At 40.8% G+C, this 23060-nt stretch overlaps 1 protein-coding gene across 5 annotated transcripts in view; it reads left to right on the top strand.

The window, feature by feature from the left end:
- The window catches only part of Kiaa0232 (KIAA0232 ortholog), an 82130-nt gene that overhangs the window by 23687 nt on the left and 35383 nt on the right, over nucleotides 1-23060 (top strand). For all 5 annotated transcript variants that reach the window (XM_076865253.2, XM_076865254.2, XM_076865252.2 and 2 more), the window contains exons 2-3: nucleotides 4071-4564; nucleotides 22505-22642. In XM_076865253.2, coding sequence (XP_076721368.1) covers nucleotides 4421-4564; nucleotides 22505-22642 — 282 coding nt within the window. In that variant the 5' untranslated portion in view covers nucleotides 4071-4420. The remainder of the gene's footprint in view (nucleotides 1-4070; nucleotides 4565-22504; nucleotides 22643-23060) is intronic.

Raw genomic sequence — 23060 nt, 5'->3', positions numbered from 1 at the left:
CTATAGCTCAGTGTGCTTGCCTTGCACATGTGAGGCACTGGATTCAATCTTCAGCACCACATAAAAATAAATAAAGACATTGTGTCCATCTACAACTAAAAAATATTTTAAAAAATATTTGGGGGCTTTTCCATACATCTTTATGTTGTTTATAATGTAATTCCATGGTCAGGAAACATGCTTGTGTGACTTGAATTCTTTCAGCTGTTTGAGACTGCCTTCGGACCTAGAACCTAGTCTGTCCCTGTCAAGCTGCAGGGGGCTGTTCTCTCTGTCTTGGTTTTCTGTGATGTGCTGAGAAAGGGGTGTTGAACCTCCCTGTGTAGCTGGGACTTTGTGTTTCTCCTTTCAGTTCTCCCAGCTTTTGCATTATATATTTTGAAACTGTGCGGTCGGGTGTGCACTATAGAGCTGCTAAATCCCTCTTGATGCATCAACCTTCATCTTCACACATTGACCTGGGTCTCTGCTGACCTCTTTGCTCTGAAATCTGTGTTTTCGGACAGTAACAGTGTGGACATTGGGCTTTTGTCTTGTCAGCATAGTATCATCTGTGTTCTTCCAGCCTTTCCCTTGGAACATTTGCGTTTTTATATTTAAAGTGGCAGCACATAGTCTGGTCTTGCTGTTGACTGGGGTTGTGACTCAGAGGTAGAGCGCTTGCCTAGCATGCATGAGGCACTGGTTTCAATCCTCAGCACCATATAAAAATAAAATAAAGATATTGTGTCCACCTATAACTAAAAAACAAATATTTTTTAAAAATCCAATCTGACTCTGCCTTTTAAATCAGTGTGTTTAGATATTTGTTGTGATTATTAATAGCTAATTTATCCGACTCTGTCTTCAAGTGAAATGCCCTTTCTTGTCCTCTGTAAGAACCTTGCAGAATCTGGGCACAGTGGCTGCTCAGGAGGCTAAGGCAGGAGATCAAGGTTCAAGTCCAGCCTCAGCAACTTAGTGAGACCCCACCTCAAAAGGAAAAAGAGCTGGGGTGCAGCTCAGTGGTAGAGCAGCCCTGGGTTCAATTCCCAGTAACAAAAATAAAAATAAATAGATTTCACAATTATTAAAAAAAAAAAAAAAAAAAGGAGAGGCTTGTAGGAGTGTGCTGCATCTCTGCTCCCAGCCTGGGTGCTTCTGCTCCTTGTCCTGCACTTTGCTTGTACATGTGCTACATGTATGTTATTTTTGTTTAAAAAGTCAGTTATCTTTTAAGGATATTCAAATAATAAAACAAATATAATTACCATTTCCAGCTTTGAGTGGATCAACATTTTGTTCTGGTACCATTTTTTTCTCTTTTCATACTACTGTAGGACAGATTTGCTGATGATGAATTCCTCAGTTTTTACATGTCTAAAAAGTCTGTTTCAACTTTTTTTTTTTTTGTTTTATCTGTTTATTTTTAGTTCTAGATGGACACAATACCTTTATTTTTAAGTGGTGCTGAGATGGAACCCAGCACCTCACCTGTGCTAGGCCAGTGATCTACTACTGAGCCATACCCCCAGCCCCTCACCTTGATTTTGAAAGATATTTTTAAGGAATGTAGAACTCTCAGTTGACAGGGTTTTTTTTCTTTTTTCTTTCAGTATTTTAAAAGTTTTGCTCCATTGTCTTCTCACTCCCATGGGGCCCAACAGGAGCTCTGACGTCATCGTTTTCTTATCCTCAGTGTGCCTCTCTTTCTGGCTGCTTTAAGCATTTTCTCTTTGTCTCAGGCTTCAGTGTTTTGTTATGGAGTGTCATTTTCTTCATGTCTCTTGGGTTGGAGTTCATTGAGCATCGTGGATATGTGAGTTTTTTTTAAAGCTTCATCAGTGTAGAAAAATTTTCAGGTGTTAATCTTTAAATATTTCTCTATCTCCTCCACTTCTTTTCAGACACCAATTGCATGTATGTTGGGTTTCTAAAGTTGTCACACAGCTCACATGTTCTATTCAGGCTTTTAAGTTATTTTTTCATCCATCTTGCAGTTAGTTCTGTGTTTTGTAAAGTTCAGTGATCTTTTTGTCTAACAGACTTCTCCTGTGTTTCTCCCTGTGAAAATATCTTCATCTCCAGGTATTGGGTTGTACATCTTTTACATTATCCTCCATTCTCTTCTCATCTTTTTGAACAGTTACAATAACTGTTTCAATGTCTTCTCCGCCTCTAACTTCTCTGACAATTCTCATTTCATTTTGGATGTTTTTGTTTTCCTATAAAAATTGAGCTTTGTTCTGGGACCATAGTGAATTTATTTGGAAATAGTTTGGTCCTTTGGGGTCTTTTAAGATTTGTCAGGCAGGACCAAAGCATTGTTTAGGGCTAATGCCCACCATAAACACTAGATCCTTCTGAGTGTTCAAGCCAGGGTCCCCTACACTGAGGTTCTCTAGCCTGATGGGTGTCGCTTGCCCCACTGTTGAGCAGGAATCCTGTCTCCTCCTGCTCTTCATGGTGCTCCTTGCCCGCGCAGGGTTAGGTCCTTACTCACACACACACCCATGAACACTGGTGAATGTTTGTGGACAACCCTTTGCACAAGTGTCTGATATTTCCATTCTCTGCAGCCCTCTCTGACTTCTTCCTGTGAATCCAGTGGCCTAGGTTCCCCTCTAGTTTCTTCAGCCATTGTGTCAAATCTCCTTGAATGATAACCAACTTGTCAGCCTGCTACATGTGACATCCCAGATTATTCCACTGATGATCTGTCTGTAATCCTGAGAACCAAATAGTTGTTAAATGAGTTCTGGAAAATGTTTTCATTTTAAGAGTCAGCTGATGAAACTCATAGAAAACCTTTGCTTTGATTTAATCAACTTTGATAATTTAGAAAAGATAACATAGTAGCAAGAGTTTTTTAAAGTTGCCAAATACTCACTAGTGATACATTAATCCAGCAACTTAGTCCTACGGTGGATTTAAAATTTTTTTTAAATATTTGATGTATGTAAAGTTTACTATGTAGTTGTAGATGGAATGCAAGAAACTCAGTCTTAAATCTTTGGGGGAAGAGTATTTAACTTTCTGACTTGATGCTTTTACTAACAGTGAACACTAAGACTGCTTTAAGAGTTATTTTCAGTAGCCTTCTTATTGTCTGCTAAAGTTCATGCAGAAGCTGAGCTGATGAGCTTCACCTCTAACTATGTTGGTGTTATTTGCTAGTAGTGTACATCAGTCAGTACTCTGCCACAAAGAACATTATGATTTTATAAACTCATTGTTAGATTAGTTTCACATATTAAAATATGTTAAAGGGAATGCTGTTAAATCAAGAGTGTCATCTATCACAAACAATCGGAAATTCAACCTACGTATGTAAGGAAAGTTATAGTAGGTATAAAGTGTAGCCTGCCATGGTATAAAAATGTTTGTGTTTCACCTTAATTTGTATGAAATAAGCAATGACTAGTCCTGAAATTTTTAGGCATATGAAAGAACTGATCACCTGTATAAAACTTAAATTTAAAGGACTAATTCGTTTTGCCAGTGTTTCAAAAAAATTAATATTTGACTGCTTATTTCTGTTACCCTTAAAGGTGAACTAGTGATTTGTTAGTAAATTCTTTCAGTGTTACATATAAACAAAAATTTATTATTGAAAATTTATTGTAATCTAATAAAATGTTTTTATTAGTCCTGTCTCTTGAGATAACAAAATAAACCATCAGTATAATTGAGCACAGATAGAACATAAACTTCTCAATTTTCCTGTTAAAAGATAGTAAGCTTTTAGAAGTTTACAGTGTCATTTAATTTTTTTTTTTAAAGAGAGAGGTAGAGAGAGAGAATTTTAATATTTATTTTTTAGTTATTGGTGGGCACAACATCTTTGTTTGTATGTGGTGCTGAGGATCCAACCCGGGCCGCATGCATGTCAGGCGAGCGCGCTACTGCTTGAGCCACATCCCCAGCCCAGTGTCATTTAATTTTAAATGTCAAAGGTTCCAGGGGGGAAATAGTGTTTTAAGATCAAAGGTATTTCAATAAAGAGGAACAGTTTGTTTTTTTTCCACAAGATAAATAATTTGGTTTACATGTATATATATTGCATATCTTTTTTTCTCTCATTTTTGTAGGTTCTGCCGGAGACTTAGATTTGGCCTCCATGTGAAATGAAAGTAGGAAACTGCTCGCGCGTATCTGTTGCTGTCAGGATGCTGGTTCAGTGGTCATGCCTGAAGAGGGAAGTGCTGTTCTAGAGAGCTGATGGCCAGCACGGGTGGATGCTGGTCCTAGGTGTCAAGCTTCTACCCTTTCTACCGGAGTGAAAATCCCCTCCAGGTACAACAGCACACCAACTACAGAAAATGCCTTGTGTTCTAAGGATGTCAGCAACCTAGATTCATGTACCTGTCTGCACAGTTGTGGATGGTTTGCCATCTGAGAGCTCCTCGAGTTCTATCCAGGCCCCGTGTCTGTTTCTGACATGTCTCTGCTTCATGCTTTGGGCCCAGTGCAGACCTGGCTGGGACAAGAGCTGGAGAAATGTGGCATCGATGCCATGATTTATACTCGGTACGTCCTCAGTCTCCTGCTGCATGACAGCTATGACTACGACCTGCAGGAACAGGTATTCATTCATTTACGTGTTTTAAATGTCCTGTGAAAACCGATGATTATTTGCATGTGTTACATTCTTAATGAGGGCGATTGTGCTCCAGAGCAGGCCAGTCAGTGTGTGGTGTGCAGACTCGACTCTGTCGGGGATGAGATGACAAGTTGGAACTTGGGTTGAAACTTGGCAAGTCCTATCCCACAGCACACTGTTCAGTTCGTCGTTTGCTTGGCAGCTTTCTCCGTGTCACGGGCATTCGAGATGTTGCCTGAATTGCCGATAAGTTGATGGCCTGCTCTTTGAGCCGCACTGTCCTGCAGCCTTGGCTCCACATTCAGGCAGTTGTATATCACAGCTAGGTGTTTAGTCATTGTTCCTATTCACTTCTTACCATCCCAAAGTTGAACACCTGGATCTTATTGGCAAGAGTGATGTTAAATAGCGTGACAAATCAGTCGACTTAAAGTTCTGTAAAGCTCATAACTTTGCCAGAAGTCACTGTATGTCACCTTGTAATTCAGACATTGTGAATTTTTTTTGACATGGGTGCTGAGTTTAAAGTGAGAAACCAGCCAAATCTGGGTTCTTGAAAAATAACTCAACCTTAGTCTCATTCTCCAGGAGGAGCTCCTCAAGGGTGGGCTGCTGAAGGGAGTTTTCAGCCACCAATGGATGGGCTCTGGGTGACCTCTGCCTGCAAATTTCACATAAACTCCTGGTTTTTATAGAACCTTGGTGGGAAGAAGGGGCTATTTTGTGGACTTTTATTTTTCAAGCCATTGTTACTAACACTGAAAACAAAAACAAAGTTTCATTGACAGAGAAACTGCCTTTGCCCTTCCAAGCCACCAAAGCACCTGAGGTTCTGTAAGTGTAACATGCAGAACATCTCCTCGGGTCTCCCTCGTCCCTGTACAGACAGGCCTTCCCACTGCAGGTGTCTCATCATGTCTCTCTGGACACATGACTTCCAGGCAGCTTACAGCCTGGGCCAGAGGGAATTGGGAAGTGAGGTTTCCAGAGGGGTTGACTCAGAACCTGATGAACAGCAGATGGGTTTGGTATTTGGTAGTTTCCTTACTGAAGCTTGACGATTTGCCTCCATCTTTGTAGCAAATGAAGAATAGAGTATTTAGGGACAAGTAAAATATTAAATCTACAAGCATGGAAGAACTTTCCAGAAGTAAGAAACATCTTTCTTATAATTAAAATAATCACATACATGTACTTGTGTTTACATGGGAATGAGTGATTTTTTAGTAGGACTTTAATATAATTTCAATTCTTAGAGATGTATGTCAGCAGTTTCAGCTTAGAATATTTAATCAATAAATTAATAAGTTCATTAAAATTAAATTAGTACATTTACTAACCCAAAGTGTTCATGTGCTAAGGACTGTAAGACATTTAGGGTAAAGCATAGGCCTGTTAAGATTGTGGTAAAGTATATCTCTGATGGGATTTGATGGTGGACCCACTGGTGTCTCTATGAGCTGCAGCTGGTGGGGGTCTGCCTGGGTTTGGTCCTCCCTGCTCAGTTGTGGTTCATCATCAGAACATAAAAGGTACAGGTTGGTGAAAACAGTGTATCTGGAGTTATGAGAAGGACCCACAGGGAAATAAAAGACCCTAAAATACTGCTCCACTCAGCCCTTGGAAGCAGACATGCGTGTCGTGTGTTGATGAAGAAGTTCAGATGGAAAACCATACCTGACAAGAGGTGACTCGGTGCCGAGGCAGGTATTCACCCCTCTGGCTGGTGGTGCTGGCTGCGCGCTGAGCGGTGGTGAACCGCTCCGTCTGGTGTGGAGGTGCCACAGCTGGCAGGGATTTCACCTCATGGGCTTTCCTTCTCTGGTCATGACTGCTGTGCTCTGGTAGGTATATTCTCAGACAAGAATTCCCTGTGTATCACTTTTAGATGATATCAATTGCTTTTCTTCTTCGTCCTTCAAAGCTCAGGTCACATTTTCTTTGAAACTTTCAGATTCTTCTCAAAAGCAATGTCTTTTACCACGATCGACTGTGTCGCTTCTGTGCCGCTTTTCACTTTGTTTGCTGGAATGTGTTCTCTTTCTCAGTCGGCTATAACACCCTTGTGGGCAGAAAATTACTTTTTTTTTTTTTTTTTTTTTTTAAGAAGATTTCAACTTTTCCTTGAAAAGTCATTTCTAACATCAGAAGAGCAGCAGGAGTAGTGCACACTCTTGTGGTGGTCACTCAGGCCACAGTTGGTGGTGCCTTCACCCTTTGTGCATGCCACCTCCTGAGTGCACCAGTGTGCACGTGCTGGTGGCACCTGGAGCATCTTGCCTCAGGGCACATCCCCGGTTCCTTTTAAATTTAATTTAATGTCTTTTTGTGGGGGTACCAGGTATTGAACTCAGGGAGACAGGGCCTCACTGAGTTGCTTAGCACCTTGCTAAATTGCTGAGGCTGACTTTGAACTTGGGATCCTCCTGCCTGTACCTCCCGAGCTGCTGGGATTACAGGCATGAACCACCACTTCTGGCTTAATTTCATTTTAAGATAGGGTCTTAACTAAATCATCCAGGCCGGCCTTGAACTTGTTGTCCTCCTGTCTCAGCCTCCCAAGGAGCTGAGATCACAGGCGTGGTCACTAAGCCTGACCTCAGTGTGTCTCCTGGACAGCCATAGTACAATTATAGAATTAAGGAAAATTACTATCAGTGCAACATTACTGTCTCAGACCCAGTCAGAATTTAGTTCTCAACAGTTGTCCCAATGGTGTTCTTCATTGCATTTTTTTTTTTTTTTTTTAACTCTAGTGTCCAGTGAGGTCATGCGTTGGTTTTAGTGGTCACATCTCTAATCTCATCATCCCTTTGTGTCTCATGACATTGGCATTTTTGGAGAGTATAGGCCATTTGCTTTCCAAGGTGTCCCTCAGGTTGGTGTGGTGCGTTGGCCTCAGTTCCTGAGGTTGTGGCAGTGCTGTGACCTAAGTGGTGGTGCATCCTTCCCTGTGTGCCATAGCATGGCATGTGCTGGATGACAGTCTGTGCCTTCTGGCTGATGTTGGCTCTGCTTCAGGTGTTGCCCACCAGAGTCCCACTCCAGAGCCGAGTGCTCCTCTCCTTGTGATGAGCCGAGCCGAGCTTGACAGTCTGGAGTCCACTGCTGAGTCCTGCCTACATCAGCTGTTACCGTGGTGGTTGGAGGTGGTGATTTCCCACCTCAGTTCTGCCCCCAGCATTGTGGTTTACATTCTGCAGGGCCTTCCTCTTCCGCTTTCTCTTTTTAAAATCAGTAAAGTAACCAGGTCATGCAGGGAGCACTCCAGTGCACCAGATGCAGTGCTGGCTATTTCTCATGTAGGGATTGCCTTATTCTTTCTGAAGGTAAGCCTTGAAGGTAAAGATGGTGTTCCTTATTACTTAGAGAGCAGTTAGAGGATCCTGGGTCAACATGGTTATAGATACCAGGATTCTTTCAGTCTGCTCCTGTCAGAGCTGTTTTTTATGCCAGATGACTTTGTGTTTTTTTTTTTAATTTTATTTTTATATATAACAAATCATTGTCAGATACATAGCAGACTCTATTGTTAAGGGCAAGCTTTTTTTTCTTAAATTTTTAAAAATTCTAACTTGTTATACATGACAGCAGAATGCATTACAATTCATATTACACATAGAGCACAATTTTTCATACCCTGGTTGTACACAAAATATAATACCTTCCTGTCTTCATATGTGTACTTAGGGTAAAGGTGTCCATCTCATTCCAACATCTTTTTTTTACACCCCTTGCCCCCTCTCTTCTACTCCCTCTCCTTTGCCCTATCTAGAGTTCGTCTAATTTTCCCAGGCTTCCCCTCCCAACCCCACTATGAATCAGCCTTCTTATATCAGAGAAAACATTTGGCATTTAATTTTTTGGGATTGGCTAACTTCACTTAGCATTATATTCTCCAGCTCCATCCATTTACCTGCAAATGCCATGATTCTATTCTCTTATTGCTGAGTAGTATTCCAGTGTATATATACCACATTTTCTTTATCCATTCAACTACTGACTGAAAGGCATCTAGGTTTAGCTGTTGTGAATTGTGCTGCAATAAACATTGATGTGGCTATGTCCCTGTAGTATGCTGTTTTTAAGTCCTTTGGGTATAGACCAAGGATTGGATAGCTGGGTCAAATGGTGGTTCCATTCCAAGTTTTCCAAGGAATCTCCATACTGCTTTCCATATTGGCTGCATTATTTTGCAGTCCCACCAGCAATGTATGAGTGTGCCTTTTCCCCACATCCTCGCCAACACTTATTGTTGTTTGTATTCTTAATAGCTGCCATTATGACTGGAGCGAGATGAAATCTTAGTTTTGATTTGCATTTCTCTTAATAGCTAGAGATGAAATATATTTTTTTGTATATTTGTTGATTGATTGTATTTCATCTGAGAAGTGTCCGTTCAGTTCCTTGGCTCACTTATTGATTGGGTTATTTATTTATTTATTTTTTTGGTGTTAAGTTTCTTGAGTTCTTTATATACCCTAGAGATTAGTGCTCTATCTATTGTGCAAGTGGTAAAAATTTGTTCCCAAGCTGTAGGCTCTCTATTTACTTCACTGACTATTTCTTTTGCTGAGGAAAAGCTTTTTAGTTTGAATCCACCCCATTTATTAATTCTTGATTTTAATTCTTATGCTGTAGGAGTCTTATTAAGGAAGTAGGGGCCTATCGCATATGATGGAGATTGGGGCCTACTTTTTCTTCTGTTAGATGCAGGGTCTCTGGTTTAATTCCTAGTTCCTGATCCACTTTGAGTTGAACTTTGTGCATGGTGAGAGATAGGGGTTTAATTTCATTTTGTTGCATATGGATTTCCAGTTCTCCTAGCACCATTCATTGAAGAGGCTATCTTTTCTCCAGTGTATGTTTTTGGCACCTTTGTCTAATATAAGATAACTGTAACTATGTGGGTTAGTCTCTGTGTCCTCTATTCTGTACCATTGGTCTACCAGTCTGTTTTGGTTCTAGTACCTTATGCTATACTACAGAGCGATAGTAACAAAAACAGCATGGTATTGGCACCAGTAATTGCATTAAATCTGTATAGTGGTGGTATGGTCATTTTGACAATATTAATTCTGCCTATCCAAGATCAAGGGAAATCTTTTCATCTTCTAAGGTCTTCTTTAATTTCTTTCTTTAGTGTTTTTTAGTTTTCATTGTAGAGGTCTTTCACCTCTTTTGTTAGTTGATTCCCAAAGAATTTTTTTTTTTTTTTTTTTTTTTTTGAGGCTATTGTGAATGGGGTCGTTTTCCTCATTTCCCTTTCAGAGGATTTGTCACTGATATATAGAAATGCCTTTGATTTATGGGTTTTGATTTTGTATCATGCTACTTTGCTGAAAATTCATTTACTAGTTCTAGGAGTTTTCTGGTGGAATATTTTGGGTCTTATAGGTATAGAATCATATCATTGGCAAATAGTACTAATTTGAGTTCTTCTTTTCCTATCTGTATTCCTTTAATTTCTTTTGTCTGTCTAATTGCTCTGGCCAGTGTTTCAAGAAGTGGTGACAGAGGCATTGTAAGGGCAAGCTTTAGAGACCAGGTGGAGTTAGGTTACTGTTTTTTCATGTACTGGTAGCTTTTAGAGAAGGGGGAAAGTTCCTTGACTTCGCTGTTGACAGTTGATGTAGGATATAGTTCCCCCAGAGAGAAAGTGAGTGCCAGGGAACTTGGGAAGGCAGGCCTGCACCCTAGGTTGTGTCCCTTCAAAACACTTTGCATGTTGCTCAACAGTGGCTAAGAGGGGAGCTGTGGTAAATTGTCAACCTGCATTTGCTGGGGGCTTTCCTTGCCAGGAAGCCATGCTGATTGAAGGCAGCAACAAGCTCTCATTATCCTTCCAGGTAGGGAGGGGAGGGCTGTTCAGGAAGATCATTTTACAGTCCCAGACATTTTTTTAATAAAATTTTTTTGTTGTTGATGAACCTTTATTTTATTCATTTATTTATATGCAGTTCTGAGAATTGAACCCAGCGCCTCACACATGTGAGGCAAGCGCTTACCACTGTGCTGCAATCCAGCCACCAAGCATTCTCGACTTTCCTTTATGGCTAACTAATTAAAACTACCGGTCTGGGGGATATAGCTCAGGTGGTAGAGTACTGGCCTTGCATGCACAAGGCCCTGGGTCTGGGTTCAATCCCTAGCACCACAAAAAAGAAAGAAAGAAAGAGAGAGAGAGAGACAGAGAGAGAAAGAAAAGAAGAAAAGCATAACTACCACCGAAGAGTTTAATATTTTCCTGGTTGTAAATTCTGTTTCTTATTCATACAAGGAGTCTGGAATTAAAACAGAAAGCCCAGGTCAGTGTGGTTTAAATGGAAATACAGTAAAAACGAACATGTGTGCCAGCCACTGTTGTAAGTGCTGATTTTTCAGTTTATAGTAACTCAGTCCTCACGGTGTGCTGCTGTTATCCGTGTTTTATAAGTGGAATACTCAGTTACAGCAGCTAAGTAACTTGTTCAGGGTCACATAGCTAAGTAAATCGTGTAGCACTTACTAGTTTGGAAAACTTAAAATGTCCCTGGGTTAGGATGACCTCAGTGGCAGCCTAATGCAGAGCCTGGCTCTCAGTTTGCCTCCTCTGGCCTTTGTTCACAAGCCTCATCCCTCTCCTGCCTTCTGTCGCTCAGACTTGCACGTCCAGCAGAACAATGAGGCTTCTTGTCCTTGCAGGCCGACTTGGCCATGGGCCTGTCCTTGGCCTGGCCACTGTGATGAGGGGGCTGCGATGGCTAGGAATTGGCTGTCCTCCAGAGGCAGCCAGAATGATAGTGCTGAACCTTCAGAGTAGAGGTCCTCTCTAAATTCCTTTGTACAAGGTATTCTTCCTTTTTATGATCTGTTACCGCTTCTCAATTTTAGGAAATAGTTTCAATTTGTACTACATTCCAAGATTTGGTCTTCAAATAAACCGTTTTCCTCATGCAGGAGTCTGACCTTCTTAGACTTCTCCCACAGTCTTTCCAGGACGCCCTCAGTCTGTGGCAGGATTCGGGATCCTTGAGCTGCTGGGGTTTTAGGACTCAATGAACACTTCAGCTATGGAGCAACTGTGGATGCTGTCCAAGAGTGAGAAGGGTGGTGCCTCCGTAACTGCATACAGAAAGACACACAACGTGGGGAATGTCCACAAAGGTCACATCTGTATAACTCTGCCCAGATAAAGAAATAGAAACTTGCTGGCCATCTAGAAGTCCCTTGTGCCCCACCCAGCTTCAGAGGTCCTGTGTCCGAAGGGAATCCAGCAGAGTGGCCTGTTTCCCACCCCTCCTTCTCCCCCAATCCTGGCACCTGCATCTCTGTAGTTTTCGCTCTCTAGACCCCAGAGACTTCCTCAAGCTATACTGCCCCCAACTTTCGCCCTCCCCCAGTACTGCCTCTACCAATGAGCCACACCCCCAGCCTTTTTTATTTTTTATTTTGAGACAGGGTCTTACTAAGTTGCTTTGGACCTTGCCAAGTTGCCGAGGCTGGCTTTGAACTTGTGATCCTCCTTCCTCAGCCTCTGGAGCCAGTGGGATTACAGGCATGCCCTACCGTGCCCAATTTATTCTAGTCTTTGAAGTAGAAACTACAGAAACTGAATCCATCCTGGGTTCCTCGGGTATTTCACTGCAGGCACAGAGGTCTCTGCTCGTTGGGGTTCAGCTTAATGACTTTACAGTAGTGTGAAAGCAGTGCACATTTAGTGGAAACCATACTTTGAATTTGATCTTCTCTTGGGCTAGTAATGTGTTGTTATGCTACTTTTTCATGATGCTGGGCAGTGGCAACCAGCCACAGAAATTGATGACCTTGTTGTTGTATTATCCCATTATCCATCAATTAATTTTAGTTCAATTCTTCAAACATTTTTTAGGCCCTGGATGCTTTGAGCTGGTGTACATTATTAGTGAGTACCCTCATGACTATTCTGTTGAGCACTTTCAGTACAGTATTCAATAAATTACATGAGATGTTCAACCTTTATTATAAAATAGGCTTTGTGGGACAGTTTTGTCCAGCTATAAGCTAATGTGGGTATACTGAGCACATTTAAAGTGTGCTAAGCCATGCTAGAATGTTCAGCAGGTTAGGTGTGTTCAATGCATTTTTTGACTTAGGATATCTTCTTTTGGGGGAGTAGTTTATTTTGTTTTGTTTATGGAACTGGGGATTGAATCCAGTGGCACTTTACCATGATTTATATTCCAGCCCTTTTTAAAATTTCTTATTTTTGAGACGAGGTCTCACCAAGTTGCCGAGGCTGGCCTCAAACTTGGGATCTCTTGCCTCAGCCTCCAGAGGAATCACAGGCATGCACCACCACACTCTGCTCGACAAAGGGAATCTTCAACTTATTTTGTCTTTATAGCAGCTTCTTCATAAGTTAAGCATCTGTGCAGTTTTTCAGCAACTTTCCATTTAATAGACGTTTGTTCTACATGACAAGTGTTGACATTTGCATTCAAAGAACACTTCTTTATTCCCTTATTTGCTTAAATGTACCTAGTTGGCTTAATAGTTTTCCAGTCTGAATTTCAGAGTGTGAGGAAGGAAGCCAGGAGTGTCTTCCTAGCCCTGAACTTTCCCAGGATTTGCCCTTGCTCCTAATGGATGAATGGTGCCCACCAGTGTTCACTTTGACTCTAAAAAGTGACAGGGAGCATTATGGCCTGAGAGGGTTGCTGTGGAGTGCACCTCTTCAGATCATTCATGAATAATTAAGCTGGTGGTGTGGGAGGGGTTATAGGGTGAAACTACATATTGCTGACCTTACCCAAATTTGTGCCTATTGCGCCATGACATTTATCGCAGATGGCTGTTTCCGCTCCACCTCTGAGATCCTCACTTGCTGTCAGTGTCACACAGTTAAAAAGAACATGGGCTGTGGAGCCTGAAGACCTGCCTTCTGGTGCCACCTTCTTTACTTCCTGACTGGGACAGGGCAGCGTCTTTGTGCCTGTCTCTGCACTGCTGTGATGTGTGTCCTGTGCAGCATGTCAAGTGGCACTGTTGAGGGCTAGAGGAGGCTTGTTCTCTGCGTGTTTATTGAGCTGCTATAGGTGCTAGGCATCATTCTAGGCACTGATTCTACAGTTAGAGCAGGACCTTTCATCTCCCCAGCAAGTGGCTTTTCCTCTATTAACTACCCATCTTTAAGCTGCTGGGCAAATACATTTATTAAAGTAGGCTTAAGCTCCTGATAGTGTATTTCAAACATTTTCCAGAATAATCTCAATTTGAAATATTTGGCCTTGCATGTATCCTAGTTATGGATTCAGCAAACATGGGCCTGTTGCATTTCTGGATATAATTGCTACCTTTGACATAGTTGGGTCTTTTTAAAAGGTGTTTTGTCCCTGCCTCCCCCTCCAACTGAGAAGTAAAGATTCTGGTGGCAATTATTATTATTTCTTTGTGAAATAATTATCAGGTTAAAAAATAATAAATTTTTAAGAAGCTAAAGTAAAATGCAGATAGAATGAATCTGGATTTGTTCACCCAGAGTTGTAGTGGGAGGATTAGGATTAGTTTAAAGCAAAATTTTTAGTAGAAAAGAAATATATATATATATATATATATATATATATATATATATATATATATATATATATATTGTTTTTTTTTTTTTAGAGTCTGTTGCGTAATATACTGCCTGAAACTTAATAGGCTTGGTGGTGTAGGCCTATAATCTGGAGAATTAGGCGGAGGCTGGAGTATTGCAAGTTCAAAGCTAGCCTCAGCAATTTAGCAAGACCCTCAAAATGAAAAATAAAAAGGGCTGGGGGTATGGCTCAGTGTTAAAGCAGCCCTGGGTTCAATCCCCAGTACCCCCCCCACCCCCCGCCAAAAAAAAAAAAAAATCCAAAACTTATTAGCTAAATGAATAAAATCCTCTATTATAAACCTGACAGATTCTATGAGTCAGTCAGGAATTTGGGCAGGGCTCAGTCAGATGATTCTTCTACTCTTTGTAGCTTTACCTAAAGTTACTCACTGCTGTCAGCTGGTAGATGAGCTGTCCTGGAGGGCTTAAGGTGGCATTGCTGATACATTTGTCACATCAGAGAGGTGCTGGAAGGCTGGGCCCAGCTGGGGTTGCTGACAGACCTCTTCATGTGGATTAGGGGCCATGACCTTGAATAATACAGGCAACTTTGCTGCTTCTGGGGAAGTCACACACCATCACTAGTCAAGAGGAGCATTACTTTTCCTCTTGGTACAGGACCTTCCTCTCCACCCAGGCATGTGGCTTTGACATTTTAGACCACCAAGGACAAAGAGGAGCCTGCAGGTAGAAAAAACAGGCCTCAAAGAATTGGGACTTCTGATTTCTGGTGTTACTTCTGAGAATGGAGTGGAGCAGTGACTTTTAGATTTGAGGAAAATTATTTCCAATCTAAGAGATTTTCCCAAGCTATTAAGTATGAAGGTTCACAAACACGACTCAGACAGAGAAGGTGTCTGAGGTTGCTGGGGTGCTCTAGGTCTGAGAGCAGCCTGGTGCGAATACCCTGCATTGACATTGTGTATACTCTAGTGCCTAGGACAGATTCAGCATTAAAAGCATCTAGTTGTGTGCCAGTTATTAACCATAGTTACTTTTGGGGATTGACAACGGGGTGGAACTGACTTTTTCTTTTTTGAGCTACTTTTTAACTTCTACATATTTAACTTTATTAATATTTTTATAATAAAATTAACCAAGGAATCTGTATGTCAAAATTCTTTAGTCCGTTTCAAAATTATTATAAAGGTTGATTATGGCAAAAGTATGTTTTTTGCAGTTTATGAGTTGATATTTCTAAAATAAATAAAACAAGAGACTTCCCCGCTGAAACTCTGAGGAACAATTTTGAATAATACAATCAGCTTCCTGGGGCTGGGGCTGGGGCTGGGGCTGGGGCTGGGGCTCAGTTCTAGAGGGCTTGCCTAGCACATGTGAGGCACTGGGTTCAAGCCTCAGCAACACATAAAAATAAATAAATAAAATAGAAGTATTGTGTCCATCTACAACTAAAAATATATATTAAAAAAAAACACTTCCCATTAGGTTTAGAATTATTTTTTTAAGTAATGAGAAGTGATGATTTATTTTTTTTAATATTTATTTTTTAGTTATAGGTGGACACAATAACATTATTTTTATGTGGTGCTGACTATTGAACCCAGTGCCTCACTCATGTGAGGCAAGCACTCTACCACTGAGCCACAATCCCAACCCCGAGGTTTAGAATTATTTTGCATGAGCAAAATGTACAAAAGTTTTATGCTGAGGAATATGAAAATAATCATTAGGAATTAATATTGATGGTATGTGCACAAACTCATCCACATATTGCCCAAGGTATCATATTAGAATTTTTTTGTATTGAATCTTTTCATGGGACAAAGAAGTTTTGAATGCAAATATTTTTAAAATTCCCCATTTTGCTTTTTTTATTCAAATGTGAAGGCTCAGGGCTTGCCTGATTCTGTCAGGCATCAGGAGTATAGAGACAGATAGGAATAGTTCCTGAGGAACAGCTGCAGCTGACAGCTCACCCATTCTGTGTTGGCAGTGCGTGGGGGCAGTCACAGTAGGAGTCCTGGAGGAGATAAAGGTAGAAGAACCATCATAAAGGAAGGGGAGAGGAATTGTGTATATAAGGCCACAGAAACAAAAGGGGCTCTGTGAGGCCAGAGGTGAGCAGGGGAAAGCAAGGGTGGGGCTTGAGCGGGAAGAGCCAGTAGGGGCAGATACGCAGTGTGGGCATAGGGATTGGGACTGAAGACCTAAGAGGAGAAGAGAAGGAATAAGTGTAATTAACCTCAAATTATGCTTGTGTGATTGGAACTTCTTGTTTTTTAGAGGCAAATGGTTTTGAGCAGTGAGATGTGTTGATTTATTGCTGAGTCCTTTCCTCAAATTCTGACCGTATTTTTCATTATTCACAAGCTACCAAAAATTTGGCCTGAATTGACTTGAGGGAAAATGTTCTCAAGACTGAAAGTTCAGAAGGACTCTCCTGCCTGGCTTGATGGAGCGCTCACTGGTCATTGGGGCTTCTATACTGGCCCAGTCTGCCTTCTTACGGCTTGGTTTTGAACCAGCTCCTGTGGGTGAGAGGGTAGTAACAGTGCATGTGTTTCTAGCGTCACAGTCTCACAAGTCTTCCTTGGAAACCAGCAAGTGCTTCTTTCTGACTGTTCTCCTGCCTCTCGCATCTACCCTGTGGTTGAGAAGGGACGCAACCTACTGATTTGCACTTGGCCAATTGGGGTCTGCCCGTGGGGGTGGCCAACTCCCATTCAGGCCACCAGGGCTCTGTTCTCCCGAAGGCTGTTAGCAGGAAGGTGTGGGAGGCAGGGGGCTGGGTGCTCTGCAGCTAACAGCAGACGTCAGTGATACCAGCTGTATTTTAGAATGTTGTGTTCTTTTTCCTCCTCCAGTCCCCTGTCTCCTTTTTGATAGAAGACAGCATGAGGAAGTCAGTCAAAACTCCAGCCTTATATTACCTCACAATAGTTTCCAAAATGTACCTGGTGATAAATAGATTCTCACGCTGGGAAGTTCTTTTGCCACATCTGCTTTTGGTATTTAATAATTGTGTTTTTGTTTTCAAGATTAGGAATTTAGAAAACTATATTTGATTTTACTCCATTTTTAAAGTGACTTGGGCACGTGTCAGTTGACTTTCAGAACAGCACAGCAAACTGAAAAGATAACAAATAAAATAGAAATATCTTGGATCTTTTTATAGTATGCTCTCTTAAAATCTGATTGTACAGTTCTGCAGTTGAATGTTGGCTAATAAGTTATGTTATATTAATTAACATGAATCCAGAAGAAAACAGAATGAGAAAGCTGTCAAAAGAAATGCCCATAAAATGCATGTGGCATGCTATTGTTCATGCAGCTTTTACTACAGATTAGAGGTTTCTTACTGAATTCCACCTAAAATTTTCATGGTGAAATAGTACTTTTATATAAAATTAAACTGTGGTAAAGTCATTTTAACAAGGAATTGTTTGATTCATAAATAATAGCAAGGTGCTTTGTACAGTCTAATATTGTCAGAAGTTAAAACGTGAACCAAAATGTCTGTTCCTACACAAATTTACAATGATTCTATTGTCCGAGTTCAAACTGCAGTTTAGCAGTGCTTTAAGACAGTGCAAAGGACATTTCTCTATCTCAGTATCTATTAACCTGTTCAGTTGAGGACCTGTGGGAGTACAATATAATGAAGGAAGGCCACATGCAGAAATGTACGCAAAATGGAATACAGACTTGAATGTAAGAACTGAAACTAAAATTCTTAGAAGAAAACACAGGAATGCATCTTCATAACTTGGCTTGACCAGTAATTTCTGCAACACCGAAAGCACAAGCAACTAAAGAAGATGTAATAAATGCAACTTTATTGGAATTAAAAAGTTTGTGCTTCAAAAGGGTAGCATCAAAAAAGTGAGAAAAAACCCCCAGAATGGCACAGAATTTTTGCAGGACATATGTCTGATAAGGCACGTGTATCCATATTGATAAGAACTCTACAACTCAACAATGGAAAGAAAACTCAGCTTGTCCAAAAAGATATACAATTGGCCATTAGGCACATGGAAAGTTCCCAGTGTCATTTGTTGGTAAGGACATCAAAACTGTGATGCTCTTTTCTTTCATATCCATCAGGATGGCTAAAAAAACCCAGTCAGTCACAAATCTCTTCACAGATGTGGAAAACTTGGAACCCCCATAAATTGCTAGAGTGATTGTAAAAGCAATTGCTTTGGAAAATAGCCTGGCAGTTCTTCAAAAGGTTAACATAGAGTCAAAGTATGACCCAGCAATTCTCCTAGGTGTGTACTTAAGAGGATTGAAAATACATGTCCGTACAAAAATGTTCCTTGAGTCTTCATAGCAGTATAATTCATAATATCCACAGGTGGAAAAAACTCAGATGTCCATCAGCAGATGAATGAACAAACAAGACAGAGTCCATCCTACACTTGAATATCATTTGCTCCTGAGTGAGAATGAAGTTCTGTTACAGGCTATAGCATTCACAGACCGTCAGAGCACCATTCTCAGCATTGGTTTGAAACTTCCAGAATAGTTAGAAGACACATCAGTGGTTTCCAGTTGCTTCTCTAGCACCTTCCCCCAAAGTCAATTTTATGATATAGGTTCACAAAAGTGTTAAACATCAGTATTCACACTAAAACATACACTTAAAAATGGCCGAGATAGCACATTCATGTGTATTTTACTTTACTCCTAACACCACAACAACTAAAAAGTTGGAAAGAAAAAAGTTAGTATTAAAAGTTGAATATTGGTAGTTGATTTTGTTTTGTTGAGGCATTGTGCCACCATGTTGCCCAGACTGGCCTTGAACTACTGAGCTCAGGCAGTCCTCCTGCTTCTGGGTCACCTCCCCAGGCTTGGAACCCCCCTCAATCAGATGACATCATCTCCCCCAGAAAGAATTGCATTCTTCTTGTCATTAGAGCCGTATAACACAGAGTGGGAAAGAGTTAAATTTTTATAAATTTCTGGAACTTACGTAGTTTCTTTCTCTCTCTCTCTCTCTCTCTCTCTCTCTCTCTTTCTTTCTTTTTTTCTTTCTTGCTTTCTTTCTTCTCCTCTTCTTCTCCTTCTCCTTCTCCTCCTGTATGTCCTTCCCTACCACATTGGCCTTGAGGTACCTGCAGTGCTTACAGAAAGAGCCTGCTGGTCCTGCGTTAGCACACTGTTTCAGAGTTCTGCTTGGATTCCCACTCACTGCTTTGTTAGCCCAAACTTCTCTTTCTTTGAGACTGTGCATGTTAGAAGAGGGGAAGTGGATGGAAAACTAAGGAAATTGTTGAACTCCAAATAAATTTGTCACACAAAAGAGGAGGGGGAAACATTAGCAAAAGCGATTGCAGTTAGTGACCTTCCTCCCACAGGAAGCCTGTGCCAGCACCAAGGCCAAGAGGAGGCCACAGCGCTAAGGCATTTATTTCCTCAGTGGTTCTGCGGAGGGCTGTGATTGCTGCAGCCGCAGTCACACTGTACCTGTTGGCATGTCTGTCTTTTCCCCACTAGACTCTGCCTCTGGCAAGTCATATTCATTGTTGGACTTTACCTGACTCTCACCTGGTTTCTGGGTGAATGGGGAATGTTTCCAAGTGTAAACAAAGGGTCCCCAGACAGGAAATGAATGTAGTAATGCCAGATACCTGTTATGGTGAAAATTTAAAGGAGTGCTTCTCTTTTCTTTTGTCTTAGAAGTTTTCTATTTAAGACAACAGTAAACCTTTTTGACCATTAAGAGCATATGACTCAGGGCTGGGGATGTGGCTCAAGCAGTAACGCGCTCGCCTGGCATGTGTGGGGCGCTGGGTTCGATCCTCAGTACCATATAAAATTAAAATAAAGATGTTGTGTCTACTGAAAAAAATATTTAAAAAATTCTCTCTCTCTTTCTCTCTCTCTCTCTCTCAAAAAAAAAAAAATAGAGCATATGTCTCTATTTTTTTAAAAATTTGGGAAATAAAAATTTGGCCAGGTATAGTAGTGCATCTATAATCCCAGTGACTCTGAAGGCTGAGGCAGGAGGATTACAATTTCAAGACCAGCCTGAGCAACTTAACAAGACCCTGTCTCAAAAAGAATAAGGTGTGTGTGGCTCAGAGGTAGAGCACATCAGGGTTCAATCCCCAGAGAGGGAGGAAGGGAGGGAGGGAGGGAGAGAGAGAGAGAGAAAGAGCGAGCTGAATGGCCTACCCTCACCAAGAGAAAACTTCTTGGTAAACTCTTGATGACATTTTTCTCAGACATTTTAATGCACATAAGTGTGTGTGTTTTTATCCAAAAATGAGATTATATTGTTGTATAGATTACTTCTCTTACATTGTCAGTAGCTTTCTGTTTCAATAAATACACTTCATAATTCCATTTTAGTGTCTGTAATACCACTGGATGAATCATGACTTATTTAACCATGCCCTGTCATTTGGCACTTAGGTTGTCTCTACATGTTTGCCATTATTGACAGCAGTACAGTCAACATCATTATAGCTAAATATTTGCACACTTAGTGATTGTTTCTCTAGGATAAATTCCTAGAAGACGAATTATTGGATCAAAATTACATGCACATGTTTAAGGTGCTGGATATGTATTGATAAACTGAGCTCCAAAAGGACAGCATGCCCATCAGAATTCTGAATGTCTGTTTGTATTTATAACACAAGTGTGCTAGGATTAGTGAGTGTCCGTTACCCGTGTTGACTTATGATATACAACAATAGAGAAATATGTTGTAAGTATTCAGTAAGGAGAAGCCAGGCGTAGCAGGCAAGACAAAATGAGTGGTGTTTTCAATAGTTTACAAATAATTTTCCTGTGTTTGTTCTTTTATATATTATGAACGACGGGAAGTTACACCTTTCTCTGCCTTTAAGAAGCTGTGTGTGGACACTGTTTGGGTTCTGTGTGCTCCTGTACAGGAGGAGCTCTGTCTCTAGGAGGAATCGTTGCCCAGGAGCAGCAGGCCCAGATGTGGTCCAGCTAGTAAACTTAGGTTCAATGAGTGGAAACACCAAGAGTTCTTGTTTGGCCTAAAGCATATGTTTCCTGGGAAAAGGGAAATAAAACCTTTCAGCCAAAGAATATGTTTTTCAAGTTCATGAGCTCTGAATCTATGCCCAAAAACCTGCTTACAAAGTGTGCTGTTCATGATGAGTACAGGGGAAGCTCTTTATCTGTCTTCCTCATAGCATAAAAATGGACTTCATAGATTGGATTGAAGGAAAAATGGGACTAGGCGGTGGGGGGGGGGGTGTGATTCAATCTTAGAAGATCTTTAAGCAAGCTGTTGTGGTGCCTTGCCTCCTCTTCCATCTCTGCACTGGCCTGGCTCTTTCCCCAGGGCCTCCTGCCCCCAGGGCCTCCTGCCCCCAGGGCCTCTTGCCCCCAGGGCCTCTTCCAGGTTGTGGCTTTCCATTGCCTTTCTGTCTGGTCTGTCTGTCCCTTTCTCTCTCTCTCTCCCCCCCCCCTCCCTCCCTCTCCCTCCCTCCCTCCCTCTCCCTCCCTCTCTCTCTCTCCCCCCGCCTCTGTCTTTCAACATCTTTCTCCACTGGTTTTCACCATGATTTTCAAGTGAAAGGCTTAAAAGGCAAAAATAAATAAATAAATTAGCAAAGCAATAAAATGTCTTACTTAGTCTCCGTCTAGGACAATCCTAGGAACTTGCATCTTGAAATATTCAACTGCACCAACACAGGGTCAGGTTTGCTGTGCAGGAAGTCAGATGCAGAATTATACAAGTTGTATGAGTTCATGCATGTTTTTTTTAAACATATAAAAAAGACTGAATGAAGCATAGTTAATTGATTTAGTTTTGACTGAGGTTAGGATCACAGGTGATTTCTTTCTTTTCCTTTTTGCTGCTTTTTGAAATTTTCTTTAGATTTTTATAATTGGCTCATATAAGCAAGAAAAAAACAAAATCCTAATTATAATATTTTTTACTTGTTGATTATTTAGACTATAAGATATAGATATATGGGTTGAATCATTTTTTAAGTTTTAAAATCTAATAATAACCTGAAGTCCCATATCAAAGAGTAGGAATTATAAAAGGCCATTTAATTTTGTTTATAATTTAGAAATTATGCTGAAATTTATATTTTCTTTACACACAAACATTAGGGTTGTTTCTCGGCATGTACTATAAGTGTAAGTGGTCAGGCTTGGTAAGTTGATAAACAGTAAGCCCTAAGCCACCTACGTGGCAGTACCACCTGGGTTATGCCACAGTGTCCTGATTGGCAGTGTTCTGTGGCCTCCTGGTCATCAGGGTCTCATTTGTGAGTGAGTCCTGTTGGGAGGCATGTGTCAGGAGGTGGAGTGGTTCTTGTTTAGTCTTGGTCCCTTAACTGGGTGCCTTCTTCTTGTAGGAGAATGACATCTTCCTGGGCTGGGAAAAAGGAGCTCCTAAGAAATGGGGGAAGAGTAAGAAGAAGTGCTCTGATCTGACGCTGGAGGAGATGAAGAAACAGGCTGCTGTCCAGTGTCTTCGATCTGCTTCTGATGAAGTGAGTTTACATTTTATTTCAAACACAGAGAAACATTGGAAAAGTTGACAAATACAACAACTTGACCCAGAAAACTCAGAAAAATGAATCACTCATTATCTTCCCACTGTAATGTGAGCATTATCATTCTTCTTCTTCTTTTATTTTTCCAACTCATCTTAAACATTATGCATAACTGGTAATTTTTAAACAAAGATGGAAATCAGAATCACATGTCCAGCTTTAAAAAGGATAAACAGCATTATCATTTTTTATGGAAGTTCTCACGCCTTGTTTGTAAAATATATTATTTTGTATATACTGCTCTAATTAGCATATATACAAAAATTTCCACTTTTTCCAATTTAAAATCATATAGTTAGTCCTGTTATTACATAGTCTTTACTTTTTTTAGTGTCTAAATTTATTTCCCAAATAA

This window comes from Callospermophilus lateralis, chromosome 8 (assembly GCF_048772815.1).
Source record: "Callospermophilus lateralis isolate mCalLat2 chromosome 8, mCalLat2.hap1, whole genome shotgun sequence".
In the NCBI taxonomy this organism is placed as follows: domain Eukaryota; kingdom Metazoa; phylum Chordata; class Mammalia; order Rodentia; family Sciuridae; genus Callospermophilus; species Callospermophilus lateralis.
This window is presented reverse-complemented; position numbering and strand designations above follow the sequence as displayed.